This window comes from Anser anser (genome assembly GCF_964211835.1).
Source record: "Anser anser genome assembly, chromosome: 1".
In the NCBI taxonomy this organism is placed as follows: Eukaryota; Metazoa; Chordata; class Aves; order Anseriformes; family Anatidae; genus Anser; species Anser anser.
The window spans coordinates 39941854-39964877 of NC_139720.1; the positions used below are offsets into that span (position 1 = coordinate 39941854).

At 37.3% G+C, this 23024-nt stretch overlaps 1 protein-coding gene across 4 annotated transcripts in view; it reads left to right on the forward strand.

Moving 5' to 3' along the window:
- The window catches only part of TRHDE (thyrotropin releasing hormone degrading enzyme), a 204799-nt gene that overhangs the window by 170058 nt on the left and 11717 nt on the right, over positions 1 to 23024 (forward strand). For 2 of the 4 annotated variants that reach the window (XM_083820162.1, XM_083820163.1), the window contains exons 13-15: positions 7967 to 8114; positions 10128 to 10225; positions 10770 to 10877. In XM_083820162.1, the coding sequence (XP_083676288.1) occupies positions 7967 to 8114; positions 10128 to 10225; positions 10770 to 10877 (354 nt within the window). The remainder of the gene's footprint in view (positions 1 to 7966; positions 8115 to 10127; positions 10226 to 10769; positions 10878 to 23024) is intronic. The other 2 variants (XM_083820164.1, XM_083820165.1) reach the window with 1 other exon arrangement.

The window sequence follows — 23024 nt, forward strand, 5'->3', positions numbered from 1 at the left end:
CTGAAACGTGTATCTCCATGTAAAGCAGATATCAAGGCTGTGCTATGTCACAGAACATATGGACCGACATACAGCATATAGAATGAATGATGGCTACCTTAAAATATTTGTGGCTTCTATTTCCTTTAAAAAAGGCGCAGCTGCTATGGCCCATTGAGAGAGTATTTATGTCAAAGAAAATACAACAACTCTTGTAGGAAGCAGTATCTAAATCAATTGCTTGTGCGTCGAACCACCACCACAATTTGTGACAGTGAAAAAGAGTTTCTGTGGCATCTGCTGAAATAATTTTGATGAGGCCTCATTTATTAAAATAGCAAATCTATACCACTATTAATCAAGCATGATATAAACTATCGATCTAATACTCACTCCATTAACTAGTACTCAGAGGCACTAATTAAGGCAGCTGCTTAGCATATCTGTTTTTTGTATATGTTGAATTATCAGCAAATGCTACGAGGAGTAATAATGAGGGTTGGGGTTAAACTGCACAGTTTATTCATTTAAATGGACACTATATGAATGTTGGGTTTATGAATAAGCCAAGTCAAACAAGGTCAACAACCCTGGATATGGCTGCTGAAATTTGGAAACATTTTGAAGTACAGCAATTAGGCCAGATGAGAACTCTCACTCTTGTTGCTACTTATTATCTAGACCCAGCATTTTAAATGGGGCCTTGAATACCTTGACTTTTCCTGACATTACAAAACACAGGACTTCAAGTAACACAATCAATTGTAACATGGAACCAATTATCCTAGATATGTTGGAAGACTTCAAATGCTACAATAAATGAAATCTTAACCTCTGGAGAAGGAAAACTACAATGAACATCACTTCAGCTCCATGGTTTAATTTTAATATGCACGTATTTGCACCAGCAACTTCAAGAAAAAAATCCTCATATTTATCTGTAATAATTTTGGATATTATATGGAAGCATAAAAATTAGAGGTTTAATTACAGGATAACCAGAGTTGTGAGTCCCACTGCCCAGCAATTGCTTCAGTGTAAATGGTGATAATCCCCCTGCTGTTTTTTGGCACCTGTACTGTCAGTGGTTCAAATGGGGTTATTGATCTTTGCTACCAGAATTTGGCTTTTGATGTCGAGAAATAAGATCAGCTAGTAGTTAGAGAAGTGATGTTGCCACGAGTAGCTGAATGGTCAGGTGTTTTTGCCTGAATGTCAATACTCCACACCTGGGAGTTAAAGAATAAGGAGAGGGTTGGTTTGGGTTTGTTGTTGTTGTTTTTTGGGCTTTTTTAGGAAAGGAAAAGGAAAAGGAAAAGGAAAAGGAAAAGGAAAAGGAAAAGGAAAGGAAAGGAAAGGAAAGGAAAGGAAAGGAAAGGAAAGGAAAGGAAAGGAAAGGAAAGGAAAGGAAAGGAAAGGAAAGGAAAGGAAAGGAAAGGAAAGGAAAGGAAAGGAAAGGAAAGGAAAGGAAAGGAAAGGAGGGAGGGAGGGAGATATGAACAAGTATAGTGCTTAATAATAATTCTGACTTTGCTCAAACATACTCTTATGGACGTCATTGCTCATTGAAAACTTAAGGAGTAGAAGGGCTGTTTCATTCTGCCCCTCCCAAAAAATCATCACGAAAGAAAATAAATAATACTTTTAATAACTGAGTTATGTGAAATTGACCTCTACTAGCCCCTGAAATACATTCAGATTGCACCAGTTAATTTAAGTGAGTGGCTCACTTCTCCAAAATCAGTTTGGCAATGATGAAAAACATGACATTACCCAACTTAATTTTAAACAGTAATATCATTCCTTTTCATCTTGCACTCTTCCTCTGTTTTAATTCCTTTTTTTTTTTTTTTTTTTTCACCCCATATTGGAAAGAAGAGGAAAGGAGAGATACTAAACCCAGTTTAAGGAAAATTTTTGTTGTATTTTTGCCAGTTTTTAAAGGTTTGGGTGTTGGGTTTTTTTTTTTTTCCTCTTTTGTAACAGAGGTGATTAATTAAAATTAACATTAGCCTTTGCTTATTTGGCAACTCTAAATCTATGCAAGATGATTTAAACCATGTGATTACTCTGATAATTGCAATGAATTCGAACTGTTCTATGAAGGATGCTTAAAATGCTCTTGTGTGGAGCTAAATGTCACTTGAAGAGTCCTCAGATATTTTGCATGTAAGAAAACATAATAATAAGCATGCTTCACTTAAAACTGTCATACTCTCTGAATCCTTTGATGTTGGAGAGGTTGAATGCTGATTAAATTTAGCACTTAAAATGGGCTTGTTAGCCAAATGGTCCTGTTATACTTATCAAAATGCAGATGTGCATTCCTGTACTAGTTATGTGGAAGTCTACAGCTGTTACAAATAATAGTGCCTCCATTAAGTCACACTGGATGTCTTAGAAAAGCAGAGTCTTTGTCTGGACCTAAGTCAGCCCAACTTTGAGAGTGGAAGATGAGGTAGACCAGGCTTTTACACTCAAGTTCCCTGAGACTTCGTTACAGATTGCTCATTAGCCTTCTATGAGAAAGCATTATTTTTCCAGCTTTCTTTCCTGAATACGCATGGCAGGCATCTTAAGTTTTTAATCTTTCAATTTCTAGGCTTGTAGAAGTGAGACGTTTCTTCTCAGAAAGAGCAGTCAGGCATTGGAACAGGTTGCCCAGGGAAGTGGTGGCACCACCATTCCTGGGAGTGTTCAAGGAAAGGTTGGACCTGGTGCTTAGGGACGTGGTTTAGTGGGTGACATTGGTGGTAGGGGGACGGTAGGACCAGATGATCTTGAAGGTCTTTTTCAACCTTAATGATTCTATGATTCTAAGTGGAAGGTGACATACATGACTACAGGAGTTTACTTACCTGTTGCATGAGTTGCCTTGCTGAAAGCTTGTTTTCTGTGTCTGGGTTCAACGTATCGGTTCTGCCACAGCATTGCTGTTAAAGCAATGTGGGAAAATATATCCTGAATACATCAACAGGGGCCCCAGTCCTCAGTACTTCCAGAAGAAATGAGTAGGGTTAGAAAAAGCCAAACACAGTTAAGTTTCTCAGTGACTCAGTCTAATTCAAACACTTAACCATTAAGGTAAAAGAATGAGTCAATGAATAAGAATCCAATTTATTTTAAACTGTGGGATAAGCTCATTAACTTTGTGGGTTAATGAGTATATCATTAATTATTCATATATTATGCATGCACAGAAACAGAACTCATGTTAATCTGAGTTGCATATCTATGTTCTGAAGAGCTGTTTTTTTCCCCTTTGAAATTATCCAAACAGAAATCTAGTCATGCTTTACACATTTCATAGGAAACAGATGATGCAGGGTAAGTTTTAAATCAGTGGCAAGTAAATCATCTCATTTCCATTGTTTCAACAATGTCTATCCGTTTGCTGCCAGCGTGGATTTTCTAATTTTGATTTAAACACATGACTTATAATGACTTTGTTGGGTGGTGGGACTAAGGGATTTATGGTGCACTTGTATATGGGACTCTCATCACTGTACGGCAACCCTGTCATTTTTGTGGCAGAGTCTGTTTGACTTGTGCTGGATTTATGATGGAAATAATTCAGAACAGAGTAATAATTTTCCCTTGACAATTACACTACCATTTGGTACTTTGTCCCTAAGGGGAAAATGAATGTGCTGGGATCTGTCCATAAGTTCAGTGGCTCAGTGTAAAGAACAAATCAAGGTCAGAATGCAGCTGAATACACACTGATGTTTCATAATATTATCTAGATCTCTAGCTTTTATCTGACTCATTAACAGCTCATGTAATTTAAAGATTATTTTTGCTTGGTATGGGATTTTTAGTGGGAATTCTTTGTGAGGGATATTTCATTGCCACGTTCAGTACTTTCTATTCATTGCCTCTTTATAGCAATGGCAACTGTAGCAGCTTCTTCGGTGTAAGCAGAATACTAGCTTGTTAAAGGGTTGGTGCTTATGATATTATATAATGTCCTACTCCACTTTATATATATATATTACTTTTGAGAGGTCTTTATCTGCCTCTGCCCTTATCATAAAAATGGGGAATAACCTTTTCACCACACTTTGTCAGCAGCCTCTTTAGACATGAAAAACCTGCTGGGCCAGAATGTTTGTCTAGAGATAATTTGTCTAATAACTAAAACAAATCTCTTTTCTTGCCCGTGTTCTTTTTCTCCCGTTTAGTTCAGCAGGTGACTGAAATCCAGGAACGCAGATGATAAAACAAACCTTATGTTTTGCCATGTTTCTGATTGATGCTAAAGTTCTCATGTGTTAACAGTGGCTACAGAGAGATTGACATAATGGTAAACAGAAGGATAAGGACAATTGTATTGAAAGTGATAAAACAGCCATGGTTCTTAAATGTAATTATTCTGATTAAATTTTGCTTTTGTAGGCATGTCTTTTTAAATAGCTCAGTATGAAGGAGGCTGGCTAAGAGATGGCTTGTAGAGACTCTTTTCTAAGCATTGGCTCATTTCTATGTGACCAGTGATGCCAATAAAAAAAACTCTAACCTAGAATAAAGGCCCCAGCTTTTTATGTTTTATAATGAAGCTGCATAAATAACATTTAATTTTAGGATATGTACATGGATCTGCTAGTACTCTTCCATGAATATGTACTGGGAGAAGGACCAGAATTAGAATATTATTACCATGCCTCTGGGAAGAGGAGCACTGAAATTATAGTGCTCCTATGATATTCATTCCTAGATGCCTACAAAAATGAAGTCAGACAAATTTCTGTCAGAAATGGCATTGATATGAATCTACCTTGGTTAGGGAAGGGACTAAGCAAGTTCTTAAGGTTGCTTTCAACCTTTTCATTCTGGGTGCTGTATGTGAAGTTTTGTAAAGTCTTTAACCTGCGCTTGAGAAATGCTTAACCTGAACATTGCTTTGCATTCAGCCACTGTTTATGAATCAACAGCGGTTGGCCCGAGCATTTTATATGCTGCATACTTGCCATGGCTATCCCAGATTCCTGTGCAGAGTTTTGGTTGCAGATATATTCTTGCTAAGATTCTCAGATGGCTGCTTGATACACACTGGGAGAAACAATATGATTGTCTCAGACCAGTCATAAGATTTGTCATCACAATGTTTCTGTAGTATTTATGTTTGTTACGTGGTTTTGGTATAGCCTATAATCAGTTATTCCCTGAGTGACAGACAATATTTCAGTTTTCCTCTGAGATGGCTAGGCAGGAGAAGAACCTCATCTCTTAGCCTGTGCTCTGTCACATTTGGACTTTGGCAGACAATATCTGATGGTATTTTTTGCTGGACTTTAAAGATAGCAATATGATTGATAGCCAAAAAGACACAAGGAAAAAAGGATTTCTGTAACTGACCTTCCAGTGTCATTGTTGGAAAAGACTGATAAACCAAGCTGCATGTGTAGAGTATGTACAAAGCTTAACTTAGGTTATTTTCTGCATACCTTTGAGTAAGTAATAGCAGACAATTATATGACAGTGAAATTATCTTCTTCCCCTTGTTGGGAAAGTTGCTGCTGTTACTTTTCTTTTCATTGTAATCTACTACAAGGACTTCCTTTCATCCCTGACCCAACCCTCAGGATTGATTCTGTTGATCTGAGGAGTGGATTTCAATGATATTATGCATAAGTGTTCTTTAGGAGTCAAATGCAGAAAGAGAAGGAATTTTGTGAGGAAACAGGAATAACACAGTCTTTGCCATAATCTGATAAATTTGGAAGTTAGAAACAGTGAGGTGATGAGAGCAGCAGTTTCCATTGTGAACAGGATGAGTAGCATCACAAAGAATCACAATTATAAAAGAGATTAGGAAGGCCAAAAGCTCATGGATAAGTAAAAGATCTCTTTGAGTTCATTTCTGATATTTCTTTATGAAGAAGTTAAACTTAAAACAAAAATAAATCTGGTTGTTTTGCAGTGATGATTCCTCTTATGTGCTTAGTATAGAGACACTTAATTTAAACATGATCCTAAATGTCCATTAGCACAGATACAATAAACATTCATCTGTTTATTCCTTAAGCAGCATGTTTCCTAGGGCCGTTCCTCTTGTTCCTCGCTCCACACTTTGTCATGGTAATCAAATTATCAGTAGCTATAATAACAAAACCCATAGTTACGTATATGCAACTTTAAGCTAGTTGACCTATTTGCGAACATTCTTCCCAAGGTATTTCAATCTGCAGTCGATCCAGCTTGCTTCTGGCTCCATTGACTATAGTTATACAAAGTAATAAGACCTAGGACTCACCTTGGTGATATTCTGCTGCTTCAGAAATAACAAAGGCCTATAAAAATGAAATAATTCCTCTCACTTTCTCTGACTTCACATGCATTGAACTCTGTCCACTACCCACTCTGAGAGCTCCATTCTTATTTCACATCTGTTCAGTTCCTGAGTGACTCGGTGAACTCCCCAAGTGATCTTGTTTTTCCTGCTTGAGTCTGTGCTGTAACTGGAGCTGAGAACAGCCTTGCTGACAAAATGAGGACAAAGATGACATGAAGCATACCAGAGAGTGGGTCATCACGAGGACAGGGGATAGATCATTTTGAAAACTGATACATGAACTCGCATCTTTCCCAAGAATTCAAAGGGAAAAGGACATAATCCTGAGAGAGTAAGAATCACAATGACTTGCATGGATGTGGTGCAATTTGTAAGGAAACTGTGGATTTGAACCATACCAAAAAGAGCAGTCTATTTCAAAGATTTTAGCTTGGTAGTTCTTTTTATGCTGTTACAGCTGAGGTCAGGATTTATCTAAACACGTATGTATTGGTTCATTTCTATAATAATCTGTAATTTTCTTTCTTTGCTGTACTAAACATTCAAAGTATGCATCTTTTTCCCTAGGCAGTGATAGAAATTAAGGGGACCATTGGCAACCAACAGGGACAACAATAGTCTGTGAAGATATTTCATATTGTAGCCTATGTTAATTTGAAGCTGGTGGAATCCAACTTCCTGATTTTAAGTGTTTAATGAAACAAAATCATTATCTTCTGTCTAGGCAGGTAGAAAACTCCTGTGGGATTTAAACACATGTATCAGGAGAAGAATAGATCTGTGTGTTTCTGGCAAGTTCACACCTACAGGGTTACACTTTGTTTCTGCAATCTGTATAGTTAAGAAAAAATGCTGTTTTGAAAAAGAAAATGAGTGCAAATCCTAAAACTTGATGTTTCCAGTACTTGGTTCTAAAAAGCAGCTTCCAAATGCTTGTGTCTGTATTGCACTTTACTTGTAAAGCTATTCATTTTAAAAACCTTCTTGAAACCCTGCTGAACTCTTTTTCCTTGCAGGGAGAGGTCTTTTCTTCCAGTAAAAGAATAGGACAAAATTCTAGCAGATTGATAAATAAACATTTAGAAAAACATAGTTTATATGGAAAGTGCTGAAACATTCTTAACCAAAATAATATCATTGGATACTATTTCAGTTTGATAAAGTAAATTATTCCAAAATGGCTAGAAGACAAGGCAGCTATGAAGGAGAGAGAAAGGAGAAGGGAAGAAAACTCTGAAGCTAAAAGATGCTTTTTCACTATTAGATCTTCCCAGTTGCCTGTGGCCAATTGAAATGTTCTCTGAAACAAAATACCTCAGGTCGTTGATTTTATGCAGATTGCTTTCTATCTTATATATTAGCAAAACAACACCTTCATTTTTTTTCAATATACAGTCAGTTACTTCATTATTCATATATTTTATTGCTACTAGAATCTATATAAATTAGGGATACTTTGTCTAGTTTTCTTTCATGTGTGTTCATGCCTTCTTTCATCCAGTAGGTATGCTCACACGAGAGACTGTGTTGCTGTTTTTTATAAGATTGACTCTTATGTCATTATGGTGTGATGAGTTTATCATGTTTTTCTGCCTTTTAATTTCATTTGAAAAAAAAAAAAAGGAAGTCATTTTTGCCTTATCATGTATCTCCTGCAAAATCAATTTAATACTAACTTCGTTTATTGTGCAGAGCTGGTTATTTGCCTCAGAATATTCCTTTGGAGATTATCAGATACCTTTCAGAGGAGAAGGATTTTCTGCCTTGGCATGCTGCCAGCCGAGCTCTTTATCCTCTAGATAAATTACTGGACCGCACAGAAAGCTACAACATCTTCAATGTAAGAGATATACAGTCTCTCTCCCTCTACCTCTCCCACTCCCTTACCCTCTCTCTCTCCATGTCCCCTTCTTTCTCTCTCTCCTTCCCTTTGCTTACCCCCTTTTATTGCCAACAGTTGGACTATTCCCCAGTTAGATACTGCAAGTGACCTAGTGTTACTGTCTTTCTTCCTAATTGTTCTTTATTTAAACAGCAATTGTCAAGCTTTGGTTCATTTGCATTTGAACAGTGATAACTGTTTTTTGAGACCTATGTGAGTACTGGAAGGAAAGGTAATTATTCCTTCTATAAAATATTATAACAAATAAAGTATTTCAATAAAGTATTTCACTTAAAAGAGCCAAAGTAATCTATTTACAGATTATCTCTTTTGAGGAGCCACGCAGCTATATTTAGATTGATGCCCAAGCTCAGCAAGGACACCAAATGCAGGCGCAACTTAACAGGATGCATGTAACTGAAGTAAAGATTTGTAGTCATTATTTCATCCAAAGAGCCATGGTGAATTCAATGCAGTCACCTTAATTAACAAGGATTAGATCACCATTGAATCAGAAGCCCATTCATAATTGGGTCCAAAGGGACAGTGGTAGCAACTAGAAGTAGGTAATTAAGATAGACAGACAAACATTTTAACATTTTACCTGGAAAAAAAATCTAGCTATGCCGAAGCATGTTTAATGAAGTACACAGGATTTGACTGCAGTCAGTGACAATTATAAACTCTTTTTGTTTGTTTGTTTGTTCATTTGCTTTTGTTTTAACTCACAGTGTAGCTTATGTATTCTACATATTTTGGATGGCCAGCATACAGTAATTCTGTGTAATTTGGTAAAGACATTCAAAAGAAGGAACTCTCTAAAGCCAGAAATGTTTAGATGTGCTTTTTTTGTTCTTGAACATGTGTTTGTTTGTGTGTGTGTGTGTCCAGACACACACGCTCAGAAAGCAGGAAGCTAGAGGTGACTGGGTGTATGTATATATGTATAAATGATGTTGAAATAATTTGTGGTTTTAGTCTGTTAACTGCACAGAAAAATTCTTACCAGACTGCCATTGCTATTTCACTTTTAAACATGTCTGTGTAAGGAAAAGACAATCTTAATAAATAAAAACAGTAAAATTCACAGCTGGGTTGTGTTTTATCGCTCCTGATGAGAGCTTTGAAAGCAGGGGTGATAACAGAGGAAATAAAAAGTCTTTTTAGTCACAGAATAACATATCTACTAGAGAAAGCTGCAGTATGAATCTCCTTTTGTCCTCACATCATATATACATACCCATGCATCCATAATAATAAAATAGATGCTATTCTATGCAGTTCTTTATATTTCAGTTCTCTTTTTCAAATTGGTGAATTCCACTGGCAGAACATTATGCTGAATACAATGACAGTTGTTTTCTTCACAACTGGCCAGGATATGGAAATATGTCCCCCGTGTAAAAAGTAAAAGTAAGCTAAAATACATCTTGTGCTGGCTTTTTTATTTAAGCACACCAAGAACCTGAACTTAAAATATAGTGTTATTAAATGTACAAAGCTCATTTGCAGCCACATTGTTCAGTACTCTGAAGTCAATTGACTGTATCTATATAACATTTTTGCCCTGGTTATGGCTATTAAAACAATTTTCTTTTAAAAATGAACATGCACGATGTAGTCGAGATTAGCCATTGAGCTGTTGACAGTCTTGCAACTTTCCAACCACGTACTGTAAGTTCAAAATAGCATATTAGAAACTCTTTTTAAATTGCAAGGTTTTATAAAAATAAATGAGCTAATATGAGGCATCTGATCAAGTAGCTGTTCTGCAAATTACGTCTGAATGTAGCAATGAACAGAGATTATATGTGGACATGTTAGTTTGCTAATTGCAAATCAGAATCTTTGTAAGTGAGACATCATTTAGGGATAAAAAAGAGAGGCAAAACCTCAAGAGGCAATAGTATTTTAAGTTTGAACCAAAAATCAAAAATAAATGTTAACACTGAATATTCTTTTCTCCCTCAGGAGTATATTTTAAGACAAGTTGCATCAATGTATCTCAAGCTTGGATGGCCAACGAATAATTTAAACAAATCACTTGTTCAAGCATCCTACCAACATGAGTACTGTTATATTTGTCTTTCCTTCCTTCCTTCCTATGCAAGATATGGTTGTAATAATGCACTTTCCTAAAATCTAGTGTGATCTTTAGCATGTCTTACTTTCCTAGCTCTCTCTTCCTTCTGGTTTTCCTTTTCCGGTTAGAGGGAGAGCAGCAAGATACTATGAGATGAATTATGTCTTCCTGAGTTTAAAGTACATGATTTGCTATGCCTTAAATTAATATTAGTCTTCACTGGATATTTAAGAAATTGGACTCTTGACCGCAGAGGTCTGGAAGACTGAATAAGTGTAAATAAAGGCTGGGTTTGGTCCATGGTTTTTCTTTAGCTGTTGCAGCAGCTGTAGGCATGTAGTGGACACTGAGATTTGCATAGCTGGATTATCTTTGATATGTTACCCAAATATCAGCTTCTGCCATTGTTACAAGAAATGCATTTTTGTAAACATTCTAACATATTTATTAATGGGGTCTTATTTTTTCATATATATATATATTATATATATTTCTTTTTCTTTTTTTTTTTTTTCTTTTAATTTGGGCAGAGAGTTGCGTCGGGAAGTCATCATGTTGGCCTGCAGCTTCGGTAACAAACATTGTCACCAGCAGGCTGCAACGTTGATCTCTGATTGGATTTCTAGCAATAGAAACAGGTAAGTAGAACAGAAAAGTGCATTTCCCCTTTCTCCTACTCAGAGGCAATATAGCTGGCATCCTCATCTTTTTGTGACCCCCCGCAGTGCCCAACTCCACAGCGTGGTATAGGGGAAAGATGTCACCACCTGTTATTTAAAAATGGCTGTGGGGCTTCAGAATGAAGGATTTGACTTTGAATGTATGAATGGGTGGAGGGGACAACAACGTAGCCTCTGCTCACTCCTGATAACTTGCTGTTGAATAATGATATGCTAGAGGGCAAGAAGATGGGTTTTAAGGAGGAGTTTAAAGGAAGAAAGATGAAAGTACATAGCATCAGCAGACAAATACCTAACCTGCATCTGGGCCAGAGAGCAGAAGGTGCTAAGTGATAGAAAAAGTGAGAGAGATTACAGGAAGAATGACTGAGGAGCAAGAAAGGAGATGGAACAATATATTTTAGGGAAATATTATGTAGGTCTTACAAGTGAAGACTTGGAAGTTAAGTGTGGTTCAGGAATACATGGAAATGCTCATGTAAGGTTTCACAGAGGGGGGTGAAAATGCAGATGTGTCAAGCATTAGCAGTAATGTACTGGTCTGACAGCAAATTTTAAAGTTAGGCTGTCCTGATACGGGATTACTCAGATGTGGCAAGGGAACACAGGCCATCGACAGTGTATGAAATTTATCTTTTAAATGCAAGCAACTAGGAAATGTTAAAGTATTGAAGATAAAGGTATTGGTGTAGTAATCAATAGGCAGTGAGATAAGTACAGCCTACAGGTTAAGACCATGACTTCTTGAGAAAGAATTATGGATTTTTTCATGATGTGGTAGTATTAATATGGTATTAATATAGTATCAATATGGGTGTGGTAGTATTTGTGTAAAAACATCACATGATATTTTGATTTAAGGAAAATATTTGACTTTCATGTAACAGAGGAAAAGAGAAGAGGAAAATTCTGTTCTTTTTCAGTCCCAGTCTCATATTAGCTCTGCTAAAGAATCACATCTCTGTAGACATAGACATGCAGGATTTATCAAAGACATCTTGGCCAATCAGATGTTTATTTCCAATTAAAATGTCTGTCTGTCTGTCTTCATAATCTTTGAAAATCCTTTACAGCTATACCTAGTTACATAAGTACCTGAGTATTTTTTTAAAAACCACCCATGAACTGAACGTGGCTGGAAATTGCATTCCTATATGACTTTGAAACTTCTGAAAAAATTTTGAAAATATGACTATATACCTTTAAACACGGTGTGTGGGGGTTAGGATTTTCCAGTGTACATGTACATGAGTTCTAATAGTCAGCAGCAACAATCAGCATAAAACTATTCAAAGAGGAAATTACAGAGAAAGAATTATTGGGAACAATCTGAAAAAGTAATTTGCTTAGATATTCATTTGCAAAATTAGTTAATCAAGCCTAGCACCACCTATTAGCATGCACAGCAGTAGATTATTCAGTGTTAAAAAGCTGTCACCCTGCAAAGCTTTCTCCTACCCTGTATCTACATCCCTTCCAACAAGATTGAAGAAGGAGGCATAAGGGAAAAAAAAAAAAAAAAAAAAAAAGCTTTTTGCTTTACTAACAATAGCAAGAGAGGAAAGGAATAAATTTAAGGAGCCATCTGAAGATTCATCTTAGCTTTTCTGTGGGGCCATTCTTGGGAGCACAAGATTGTGGCTGCCAGCATATGACGAGTATTATGATAAAAGCATCACAGCAGGGCAGAGGAAGAGAATAGCTACTAAGTTAAAGCAGTACATTTCTCCAAAGAAACAGCACAGTTTTGAAAAACAGCTGCAACAAATAATGTAATTACAGAATATGGATTGACAGTCAGCTGATAAAGAGGGGTACTACTTGCAAAGAAGACAGAAACATGTTTTTATTTATTTATTTAGATTATAGGATTTGTTCTGTTCCCCACCCAAGAATTTACCAGTTGCTATTCTCACAGCAGTTTCACATACTGAATATAACTAACAAACGAGTAGACTCATTTCATATCTAGTTATATTCAAAAGACATTGCAAAGGCTAGTAGTAGCAGCAGCTTAGCAGACATAAAATCAGCCTATATTTTACAGTGAAAACATTTGTAGGGATCTGTCAGTGCTCTCTCACATGTCAGATTCCTGCTGCAACTGAGGTACCACATATCACCTTTGCTCACTTTAAATTGACCTGAAAAATTGGGGTCTGTTATTCCTGCTTCTCCACCAAGCAAATGATGATGATTACACAATAAGGATTGAATTACATGATGTTTGAGTCATGCCTTTATCTCCTTTAGTACTTCAGAGACAATAGCTAGCTGAAGTACAAAGGGCAAACAGATAACCAGATACATGCAGAGAGCACATCCAAAGGTGCCATTTTGTCTTCTTTTGGATCACTAAAATATTTTACTCAGTTTGATGGCCCTAACAGCTTCTTGGGAATTCACTGCAAACAGCCACCTCAGAATATGCAGGAATCCCTCAGAGCTTGTTTCCTCACAAAGAAGGGTAAACTTGTTCGCTTATTTTTCCCCTCTGGCAGTGCCTGGTGAGAAAAACAGACAGGTACAGAAAATACTTGTATCCCTGCCTATCCTATTGATAAGGAGTGGGAACTTTATCAAGTAAAGTTGTATCTGCTGAAAACTACCCTAAAAGTTCTTGTAGATGCCCTTCTGAAACACAAAAAGAATATTGACAGAAGAGCTGCCAAGCATGAAGTTAGAGTTCCAGAGATTGTGGAGATCTTCAAGGAAAGAGTGTCTCTACCTGTCTGGTTCTGTTTCTTCTTGAAATCTCTGAGATTTGCAGCATTTGTGAACGGCTGTCCTTATGTTCCTCCTGGGAATTAAGTAGTACTGTCTCCAGCAAGAAATGTTGGAGAGGTTTTGTGTAAAAGGGAAGCTGGGGGTATTTTTAATGTCATGATACTTTTTTATACAGGCATAACTTGAGTTTGGTTAAGAAAACAAAAGTAAAGTCTAATTTGCAACCTTTCCACCCATTTCCTCCCCAAAAAACTTATTCTGGGAAATAAGGTGTTTCATAAAATGAAATAATTCACAACCAGTGCATGTTGGAGGGATCACAAATTCTACAAAGCAGTAGACCCCAATAAATGAGACTAGAGAATTAGGCTTGTGTCCCAAGATCCTAATCAATACAAAATTAGGGTAGTGTTAAGTTAATACCACATAAATGCACAGGCTGTAAATCTTGTAAAGGTCGTTGACTCTCTGGCAGTTACTGCAGTCAAACTTTGAGCATACCTAGTTAATAATGCTGTAGAAATGCTAAAATCCATACCTTTTGACATATTTTTGATCTGTAGCTTTTTAGAAGTTCTTTTGAAATTGTTCTCTATTTCACTTGCAGCATTTAATTATGGATAGAGGGTTAGGTAATAAACAAATAAAGTAATGTCTAACTCTGTTTTACCAGCATATGTCTACAGTTGCTGTGGTTCCTAGTAATTATATTTAGTCTGGTAGGTCCAGAAATTAATTACCATCTACTCTTCACTGTAGGGTATTGAAATAATCATAATAATCAGTTATGGTTTGTACTTTGTAATTACATGTTCTTTACTGTGCAAATAATTTACCACTGTTCATGAAGTAAAATAGTGGTCATTTATAGCACAAAGCCAGAGGTCCTCTTTGTGTTTCCAGCACTACTTGGAAAAAAGCCATTAGATTTCCAACTGTAGCATTTCAGATTTTCTTAAGGAATTAGTAAGGAAAAAATGATCTGCAACATTAGCCTCCATTAAGTGGAAGTTGACTGAGAGACATGAAGGCTTGAATTTCTAGAGAGTTAGGTGTTGCAATGCCTCGTTTTCAGATGCCTGGCTCGCTGGGCAGAATCAGATGCTTGGAGTTACACTTCCTACAAGGAAATATGGGAGCCTCTAAATGAGCTTGGAGGCAGCCAGCATGCGGAGTAAAGAGCCTCTTAACATGGCACTGTGGAGAGGGAGTGAGCCCTCTTAGGGTCCAGCACTAATATGTAAATTGCTATCATAGAGTTAGGGATCCTTACAAAATATGCCTTCAAAAATGTCACTAAAGCAGGAAAAGGTCTGCTCCCTCGTTTTTCAAACAGGAGATGCTCCTTGACCCCCTTTTAAGCAGTTATTCTGTGATTAGGTTGTAACTGAGACTGCTGTAGAGCCTCAGTGTAATACTTCAGCCTCATGCCTGCCACATGCAGACCACTCTCATCACCTCTCTCTGAGGTGTCTAGGACTGGCTTAAGATGCTGCAACATACTGCCCTCCCCTAGTTGAAGTTCTGCCACTGAGATTTATCTCAATAGCAAGAGAAATAATTCTGCTCTTCAGCCTAAAGATGAGAGCATTCATCTGAGAGACGGAGGCTTGAGCACCTGAAATATCAGGATTACTTATTACATAAAGGGTTTTAGGTGGTATTGCTAAATACACGCAGGATAAACATGATGATTAGACAAGGAATGAAACTCTAAAAAAAATTGTCTCTACAAGGAGCAAACTGAACACATAACATCACCTAAGTAGCTCTAAGAGGACAAGATGTCTGTTTGCATCAGTGTAGGAACCGATATGATATTTTAATCCTTACAGTTGTTAAAAAAGATTAGATGAAAAGATTTTAGCTGAAAGATTTTAGCTGAAAATCTGAGATCATAATCAAAGTATTGGCTAATTCTTTTTAGTCACCGAATTTAAATCATTTTGCTCTTTTAAAATGGCTGGTGGCTCTGAAACAATTTGCTTGAAAGTCTGCATTGTTTTCTGACTTGATATGAAGGCAATTTTTTTTTCTCTGCTAACTTGAGATGTATGCCATTCCTGTACTGAAGCAATGAAAACTCTTGAAGCTTCCATGTGCATGTTTAGAAGAATACAAGCCTAGCAGAAAACATACAAGCACAGTGAAATTTCACTTGTAGTTTGAGAATGTAAGGTTACTGGAATTCAGTCAACAGCAGAATGCTATACAAGAAAAGCTACTGTTGGCTGAAAATTGAGATGTTTGCTTCTACCTTCATTTAACAGGGCTCATCCCTGTGAAGCTCTTTCATGTGTGAAGAAATAAATTATTCACACTCCTTAGGTATAACAGTATTGTGGTTCAGCCTAAAAAATTAACAAAATTACCATACAATGCCTGCCTGAGCTTGAGACTCATCCTTGTTAACCCCTTTAACCTTCACTGCATATCTATTCTGAAAGAAAAACACATTTCTAAGAGGATTAGCATTTTCAGACTTTCTGCCTTGGCTAGACAGAGTAAATGCGTATTTCTGAGGTTCGGGAAGGAGAGCTGCAATCTGTAAACTCCTGGCAGGTGGTATCATAACAATGGTTAACATGCTAATACTCAGCATGATGGCTCAAAGCATAACATATCCACAGACACAAGCATGTTTTTGCAAACCTCTCTGTGGGTTGCAGGCATGATTTTCTTCCAGCTGCTGTTACCATCCATCAGCTACAGGTTGCCACAAACACATTTCTGCTGGCAAAACGGACTGTGGATGTATGCTCGCTTGAGGCAACGTTAGACAGGTTAGCGTGAATACATGAACATGTGAGAAAGGTGCTTTGAACCGAGATGGCTGATTTTGCCTTCAGCAGATAAAGGCATCCTTGTATTCTTGTTCTGTTCGTAGTGCTGTGGTGATGCTATTCTTTTGCTAATGGGGAGCAATGAGCAGTGGGAGATGATAGTAATGCTTCAGATTGAATTACATAGTGGTGTTTCTCTAAGACAGTACTGAAGCCATTGGAAGGCCCCTTGCTATTCAGAACCACTTTGGTTTGCTCATATTTTTTTCTTTATAAATGTAACCATTGCTGTTTATTGGTTGCTGTCTTTTAAATAGAAACAAATTATCTTGATTAATTAATTGCATCTCAATCCCTAAATACTCCTAGAAAACTTCTAGTAAATGCACTTGATTGATATGGACTTCATGTCACCTCAGGGCAATTTTAGGTTAAATGCTTTTTTTAAAATTATTTTTACTATTATTCTTCTGTCACAAGCACTTTGATCATGATCAGTTATGTTTACTTAGAATACTGCCTTGCAGATATCGTCAATGGGAGGTTCCAATATCTTACTCCACCAACCTTGCATAAATCAAAGGTTGCATTCTGATGTCTCCTATACAGTTGATAACTATCTGCTAATCCTTAATCAAGAGAGCTATGCTTACTGTATTATTTCATAAGCAGAGCTAATGTTCAATACTTAGCTTCTTTTTTAATACTTTTTTTTCTTTTCTTTTGCACTTCTGAATGTACTTCCCCTCCCCCCTCCCCCTTTTTTTTTCTCAATGAAAGCAATACTTAGATGAATAGATGATGTTTGCAGTGGAATGCAAACTGCTACGTTGAATTAGACTGAAGTCAGCATCTATTTGGTATCCCATGGGTCAACTAAAGGTTAAATTCTTCTGTTTTCATGAATGAGGAGAAGGAGAGACAGCCAGAAAATCCTGAATGTAAATCCAGATATTTCAAATCTGTTCTGGTCTCTAGTCATCTGGTTTGTTCTGAGGACTTCTGAAGTGCTAAGTTGGAGTCAGAGATATGGAAGGAGAATATGCCATGAATTTTCCTGTTCTGTGAATTTCAAGTCAGAACACATCTGTGTGTCTTTTTGCACTACAGATAAACTATTTTTTTTTTTTTACTAAAAAATAAATCATAGTCTTGGATGATTGCATCCTAGGACTCAATTATTTTATTTAATCTTTTTCCAGGGCTTTTCCAGTGATTCCCATCTGCCAGTTCAAAGACTTATATTAAACACTGCTTTGGCTGTTAGGAACCCTAGTTAATTCTTTATCAGTTTTAAGAAAGGTGCAAGTAATGAAGTAAAATGGCTTCCCTCAGATAATTTGAACAAAGACAGAAGTAACCAACAAGCCTAATTTGAGAATGCTAAATCCCCATACTTGCTGTGCAGAATTTCTATTTACTCTGCAAGGGACAATGGATTCACGTTAATCCAGCTGCCTAAATTGGCAGTCTGCTTACTTGGATGGACCTTTAACTACTCAATGGAAATGCCACCAGGAAAAAACAAATTGCACTGCTGGAGCGGCTGTAACATTCCTATAAATGAAACTATCCATAGATCTGAGGGAGTGGTAAATAACACAAATTACAAGTCATTAATTGAGATCAGTTTCCTTGAAGTTGGGCTTAAGTGATAGAAAATCAATTGTTTTTCCAAACAAAGCATTTTCTGTTTCCTTTTCCTCCTCTCTTATTTCTCTCTCTAATGATTTGAGATACGCGATTTCGTTGCTTTGTTTCACATGTGTACATTAGTGCTACAGTCATGCAACAACTTGGAAGTGTACCTAAGTTTCACCACTTACATAAGGATTTGTGGGAATGTGGCCAACAAATTAATTATTTTTGTTAGTTGCTTGGAAGAGGGACTAGCTTCTTTTTCACAGGTTTGATGCCCATGAGTTATTTTTGGATATTTTTAGCAGCATACATGAAAAAAAGTTTTTATATTTTTTTCACACATGAATGTCTAATAAATGTAAAACAATAAAACGGATCCCTTCTTCTGTGTTCTCAACCCCTAGAAGTTTTAATTACTGAAAAATTCAGGCATAGCTGTTCATGCATTTTGAAAATTTTTTGGAGTTTTGCCAGCCAATGTCAGCCAATGTTGCTGAAGTGATTTAACTAATTAATAGCTTGTTACAACATTTGAGTAGAATCTTGCACTCCAGTCAATAAAACTGTTTAAGGAGGAAGAAAGTAGCGTTGAATGCACAAGTTAATCAAGGAGTTAGTGCTCTGAAAGACCATCTGGGGAGTATGTCTGAAAAGAGGGAGGATTTTGTCTTGTGAAAGACAAAACCGGGCTTTTTAGGGCAGATGGTTCAGGTAGCATTTTTATCTTCTGACTTCTGTGTTCAATCACAGAAAAATTGCTATACATAGCAATTCTGGATTAACGGTAACTAATTTGCAATCTTTAGAAGTCAGATAGATTGTTTTCCAATTTTTCTGTTCAGGAATGACCTCTCCACAACTCTGCAAAACAGTTGAACAGAAAGGACTGTTTTTTTTTCTTGCAAATAAATGTCCAGAAAAGGAAAAAAAAAAAAAAAAAGACCTATCTACTCAGAGATTACAGATTCACAGATTCACAGATTTCTCTAGGTTGGAAGAGACCTCAAGATCATCGAGTCCAACCTCCGACCTAACACTAAGTACTCCACTAAACCATATCCCTAAGCTCTACATCTAAACGTCTTTTAAAGACCTCCAGGGATGGTGACTCCACCACCTCCCTGGGCAGCCTGTTCCAATGCTTAATAACCCTTTCGGTAAAGAAGTACTTCCTAACATCCAACCTAAAACTCCCCTGTCGCAACTTTAGCCCATTCCCCCTCGTCCTGTCACTAGGCACGTGGGAGAATAGACCAACCCCCACCTCTCTGCAGCCTCCTTTCAGGTAACTGTAGAGAGCGATGAGGTCGCCCCTGAGCCTCCTCTTCTCCAGGCTGAACAAGCCCAGCTCCCTCAGCCGCTCCTCGTAAGACTTGTTCTCCAGACCCCTCACCAGCTTGGTCGCCCTTCTCTGGACTCGCTCGAGCACGTCCATGTCCTTCCTGTAGCGAGGGGCCCAAAACTGAACACAGTACTCGAGGTGCGGCCTCACCAGAGCCGAGTACAGGGGCACAATCACTTCCCTCAACCTGCTGGCCACACTGCTTCTTATACAGGCCAGGATGCCGTTGGCCTTCTTGGCCACCTGAGCACACTGCTGGCTCATATTCAGCCGACTATCCACCAATACTCCCAGGTCCTTCTCGGCCAGGCAGCTTTCCAGCCACTCATCTCCCAGCCTGTAGCTCTGCTTGGGGTTGTTGCAGCCCAGGTGCAGGACCCGGCACTTGGCCTTGTTGAACTTCATGCAGTTGACCTCAGCCCATCGCTCCAGCCTATCCAAGGCTGGATATCCAAGGCTGGATTACTTACAAAAGAGTGCATAACTCAGGCATATCTGGAATATGTAAGTAGTGTGTTAGCTGTGGGGTATCTTCTGTAGGAAGGGAAAGGACCAGTAGCAGTAACCATCACTTTAGGAATGATACAGTCTCTGCCTGCCTTAGTCAGACTCATGTGAGTCTGAAGCTCAGAAGCACAGAACTAGGAATGTGGAGAACTGGCGTCTATGCATAGCTTTGCCACGTAACAGAATCGCAGAATTGAGAATGGTTCAGGTTGGCAGGGACCTCTGGAGGCCATCTGCTTAAGCAGGGCCTCCAAGGGCAGGTTGCCCAGGACCATGTCCAGGCAACTGTTGAGTGTCTCCAAGGAGGAAGACTCCACAGACTCTCTGGGCAACCTGTCCTAAACAAATTGGAATCCTCAGTTAATATCCCCTGTGTTACACACAGCTAATGTGTGATACACAGCTAAATATCAAGTCCATCTGTACTTCAGTTTTCAAGGGGTAATTCTGCCCTTGCTCTTCAAGCTAGATATGTGCTATGGTAGAGGACTTTGCCCACAGTGGAGCAGGCAGCATGGCTCCTGGAGTTTGTAACAGTGAGTAAAAGTACAATCTTTGGGATTGCCCTCTCAGAAAATACAGTTTTTGTCGTGCTGTTACTTGTAACGGAATCTGTATTATATATCTGCAAACAAACTACCAATATTTAATTATTTCTTATCTTAGCATTGTAACCTATTAAACAAGACTATAAATATAGTCATCAAGAAAAATAGACCTAAGTTAAATGTCAAGTAGTTGCAAAAATAAAGAATAATGTTTCTGATTAATTTTCTTTGTCAAATATTACCCTAAATGGTATTAAATTTTGTCACTTAATCAAAGAAGTCTAAACTGTGTGCAATTAAATTTTTAAAAATTAGAACAGAGTTTGCCCAGAAGATAAATAATTATGGTTCAATTTTATAAATGTATCTCCAATTGTTAGAACATACTTAAATAGGAGCAAGTATGTACCAATTAATTATAACTTAGAAGATTATTCTTAGCTCATTGTAGAGCTTTATTATTCGCTCTTGAAAAAAATCCCTGTAAAGGCACAGCATGATTTTAATTAATTTTTTTTCTGTTTAATTTTTAACTTTTTTCCCAAAGTATTTAATTTTTAAACATGAGCTCTGCTAGCCACATATTTCATTCTCACCATCATATCTCTTAAGCAAGAAAAATAAAGTTAAATAAATTGGATCAGTATTCAAATAAAAGCCATTTAAAGTGATGCTTTCAAAAGTTAATCTTTATCTTTATTCTTCTGAAGTATCCATCAATCATATTAGCTCTTTAAAAATGAGAGAAGCCTTGAAGGCCCAGATGAGGTTTGATATAAGAAGGGGATACGTTCTGCAGTGTTACTACTTAAGCAGCACTGAAACAATGGTTAATTTTATCCACTTGATTCAGTTAATATAGGGGGCTAATGTTCTATGTGTTGATCCAGTGCCATGGAACTGCAGTTTTGGAAAACCATTTTTCTTTAATCCATAAAATTTAAAAATTCTATAGACTGGTAAGATTTTACATGTTTAGATAACAATGAAATACTGGCACCTAATGATTGGAGAGGAGAGAGAGCAAAAATCTGTACAAATGGAGAAAATTCAATTAGAAGGGTCTCTGTTGAGGCAATAGTTAAAGAGAAATTACTGTTGGGATATTCACATTTTCATAAACAATTTTCATTTCCGTGGAAGGGAACCCCCTGTCTATGGTTCTGATTACAGGCCTCTCACAGGAGTAATTTGTAGCTTTTCATAGCTGTAAGTTTCATCATTTCTAAAGCTACAGCTTTTAACATTAGTATTTGTTTGTGGGAGTTGATTTTTTATCACACTATCTTAATGACAACTTATACAGAGACCTCAAACCTTCCCTGAAGCAACTGGAGCACTGTGAGTATGACATGCAAATTTGATTGCAGTAGAGTTTTCTTAAACATGGTGACATCCAGGCTGTGGACATGGGATCAGTGCCATCACTTATTGTTAAGTCCTTCTTCCTTCTCAGAGCATTGAAATGATCCTGTGGGTCTAAAATCACTACTTAGGATATAAAAGAGAGTAGCTGGGAAAGCCTATGGAGTTGATATGTTTTGACGTAACTCAAAAATGTAAACCTCACAAGTGAGGAATGCCGACCTTTCTGGGGCTTAGCATCCACTGTGAGTTACCTCTGCTTCTGACTGGACCCAAACACAGAGTGACAGTCCTTCCAGCATATAGTTCCTTCTTACCTGAATTAATGGCAAAATCAACCTAAAAAGAAGTGCTTTTTCCAGGTGCCTTATAGTTCCTTAGAGAGTCAGTTGGCCAAGTTGCATCTCTTGCAGTAAACCAAAGACAGCATTTCTGCTGTCAAAGCTCAGCAAGAACTACATGTGCTTCTAAAAAATGATTTGGTGTTTTTGTGTCAAGATATAGAGTGCTTTCTGTCATTGAAATAAAGCTTGACTGGGTTCAGTTCTTCATGTTCAGATAACATGTGTTAAGACAGATTTGGGGCAGCCAGTTTGGTTCTATGGTCAGGAAGCATCCCCTACTCCGGTTCAGTTAGCATTTGTTCTTTTGACACCTGTCAGTGTATTAAATCCCAAATTAAAAGAAAAAAAAAAATAAAGAGAGACATTAACTGGCAAGGAAGTTGTGCTTTACAAATAACCCAGTGAATCTGAAAATCACAATGCAATCGTAAATAATATCACTTTTGAGTTCTATTCAATGTATGTGTACATGGCTGTGTATTTATGTTACTGTAGCTGCTGACCCAAGGCTTTGACGGAGTTGCAGTTTTTAAGAAAACTTTAAGTCTCATCTCTAGTAATATAAGCCAACACAGTGGCAGCACCTAAATACCTACTGTATTAATTTTAGTATTTCTTGATTTCTTGTGTTAAAATAAGTAGTCAATTTTCTATAGTAGACTCTAGTATATGCAGTTTCTTTTGCATTTGCTTTTTGAAAGAGACATGAAACGGGAAAAATAAACTCTTGAGACTCATTAAAGCTTAAAATATTCCAACATGGGCTTACTGATTGACTTTCAAGTTAGAAATATGAATTCCATTGGTGTGAAATAGAAATTCAGTACCTAACTCACATGGATAATTCT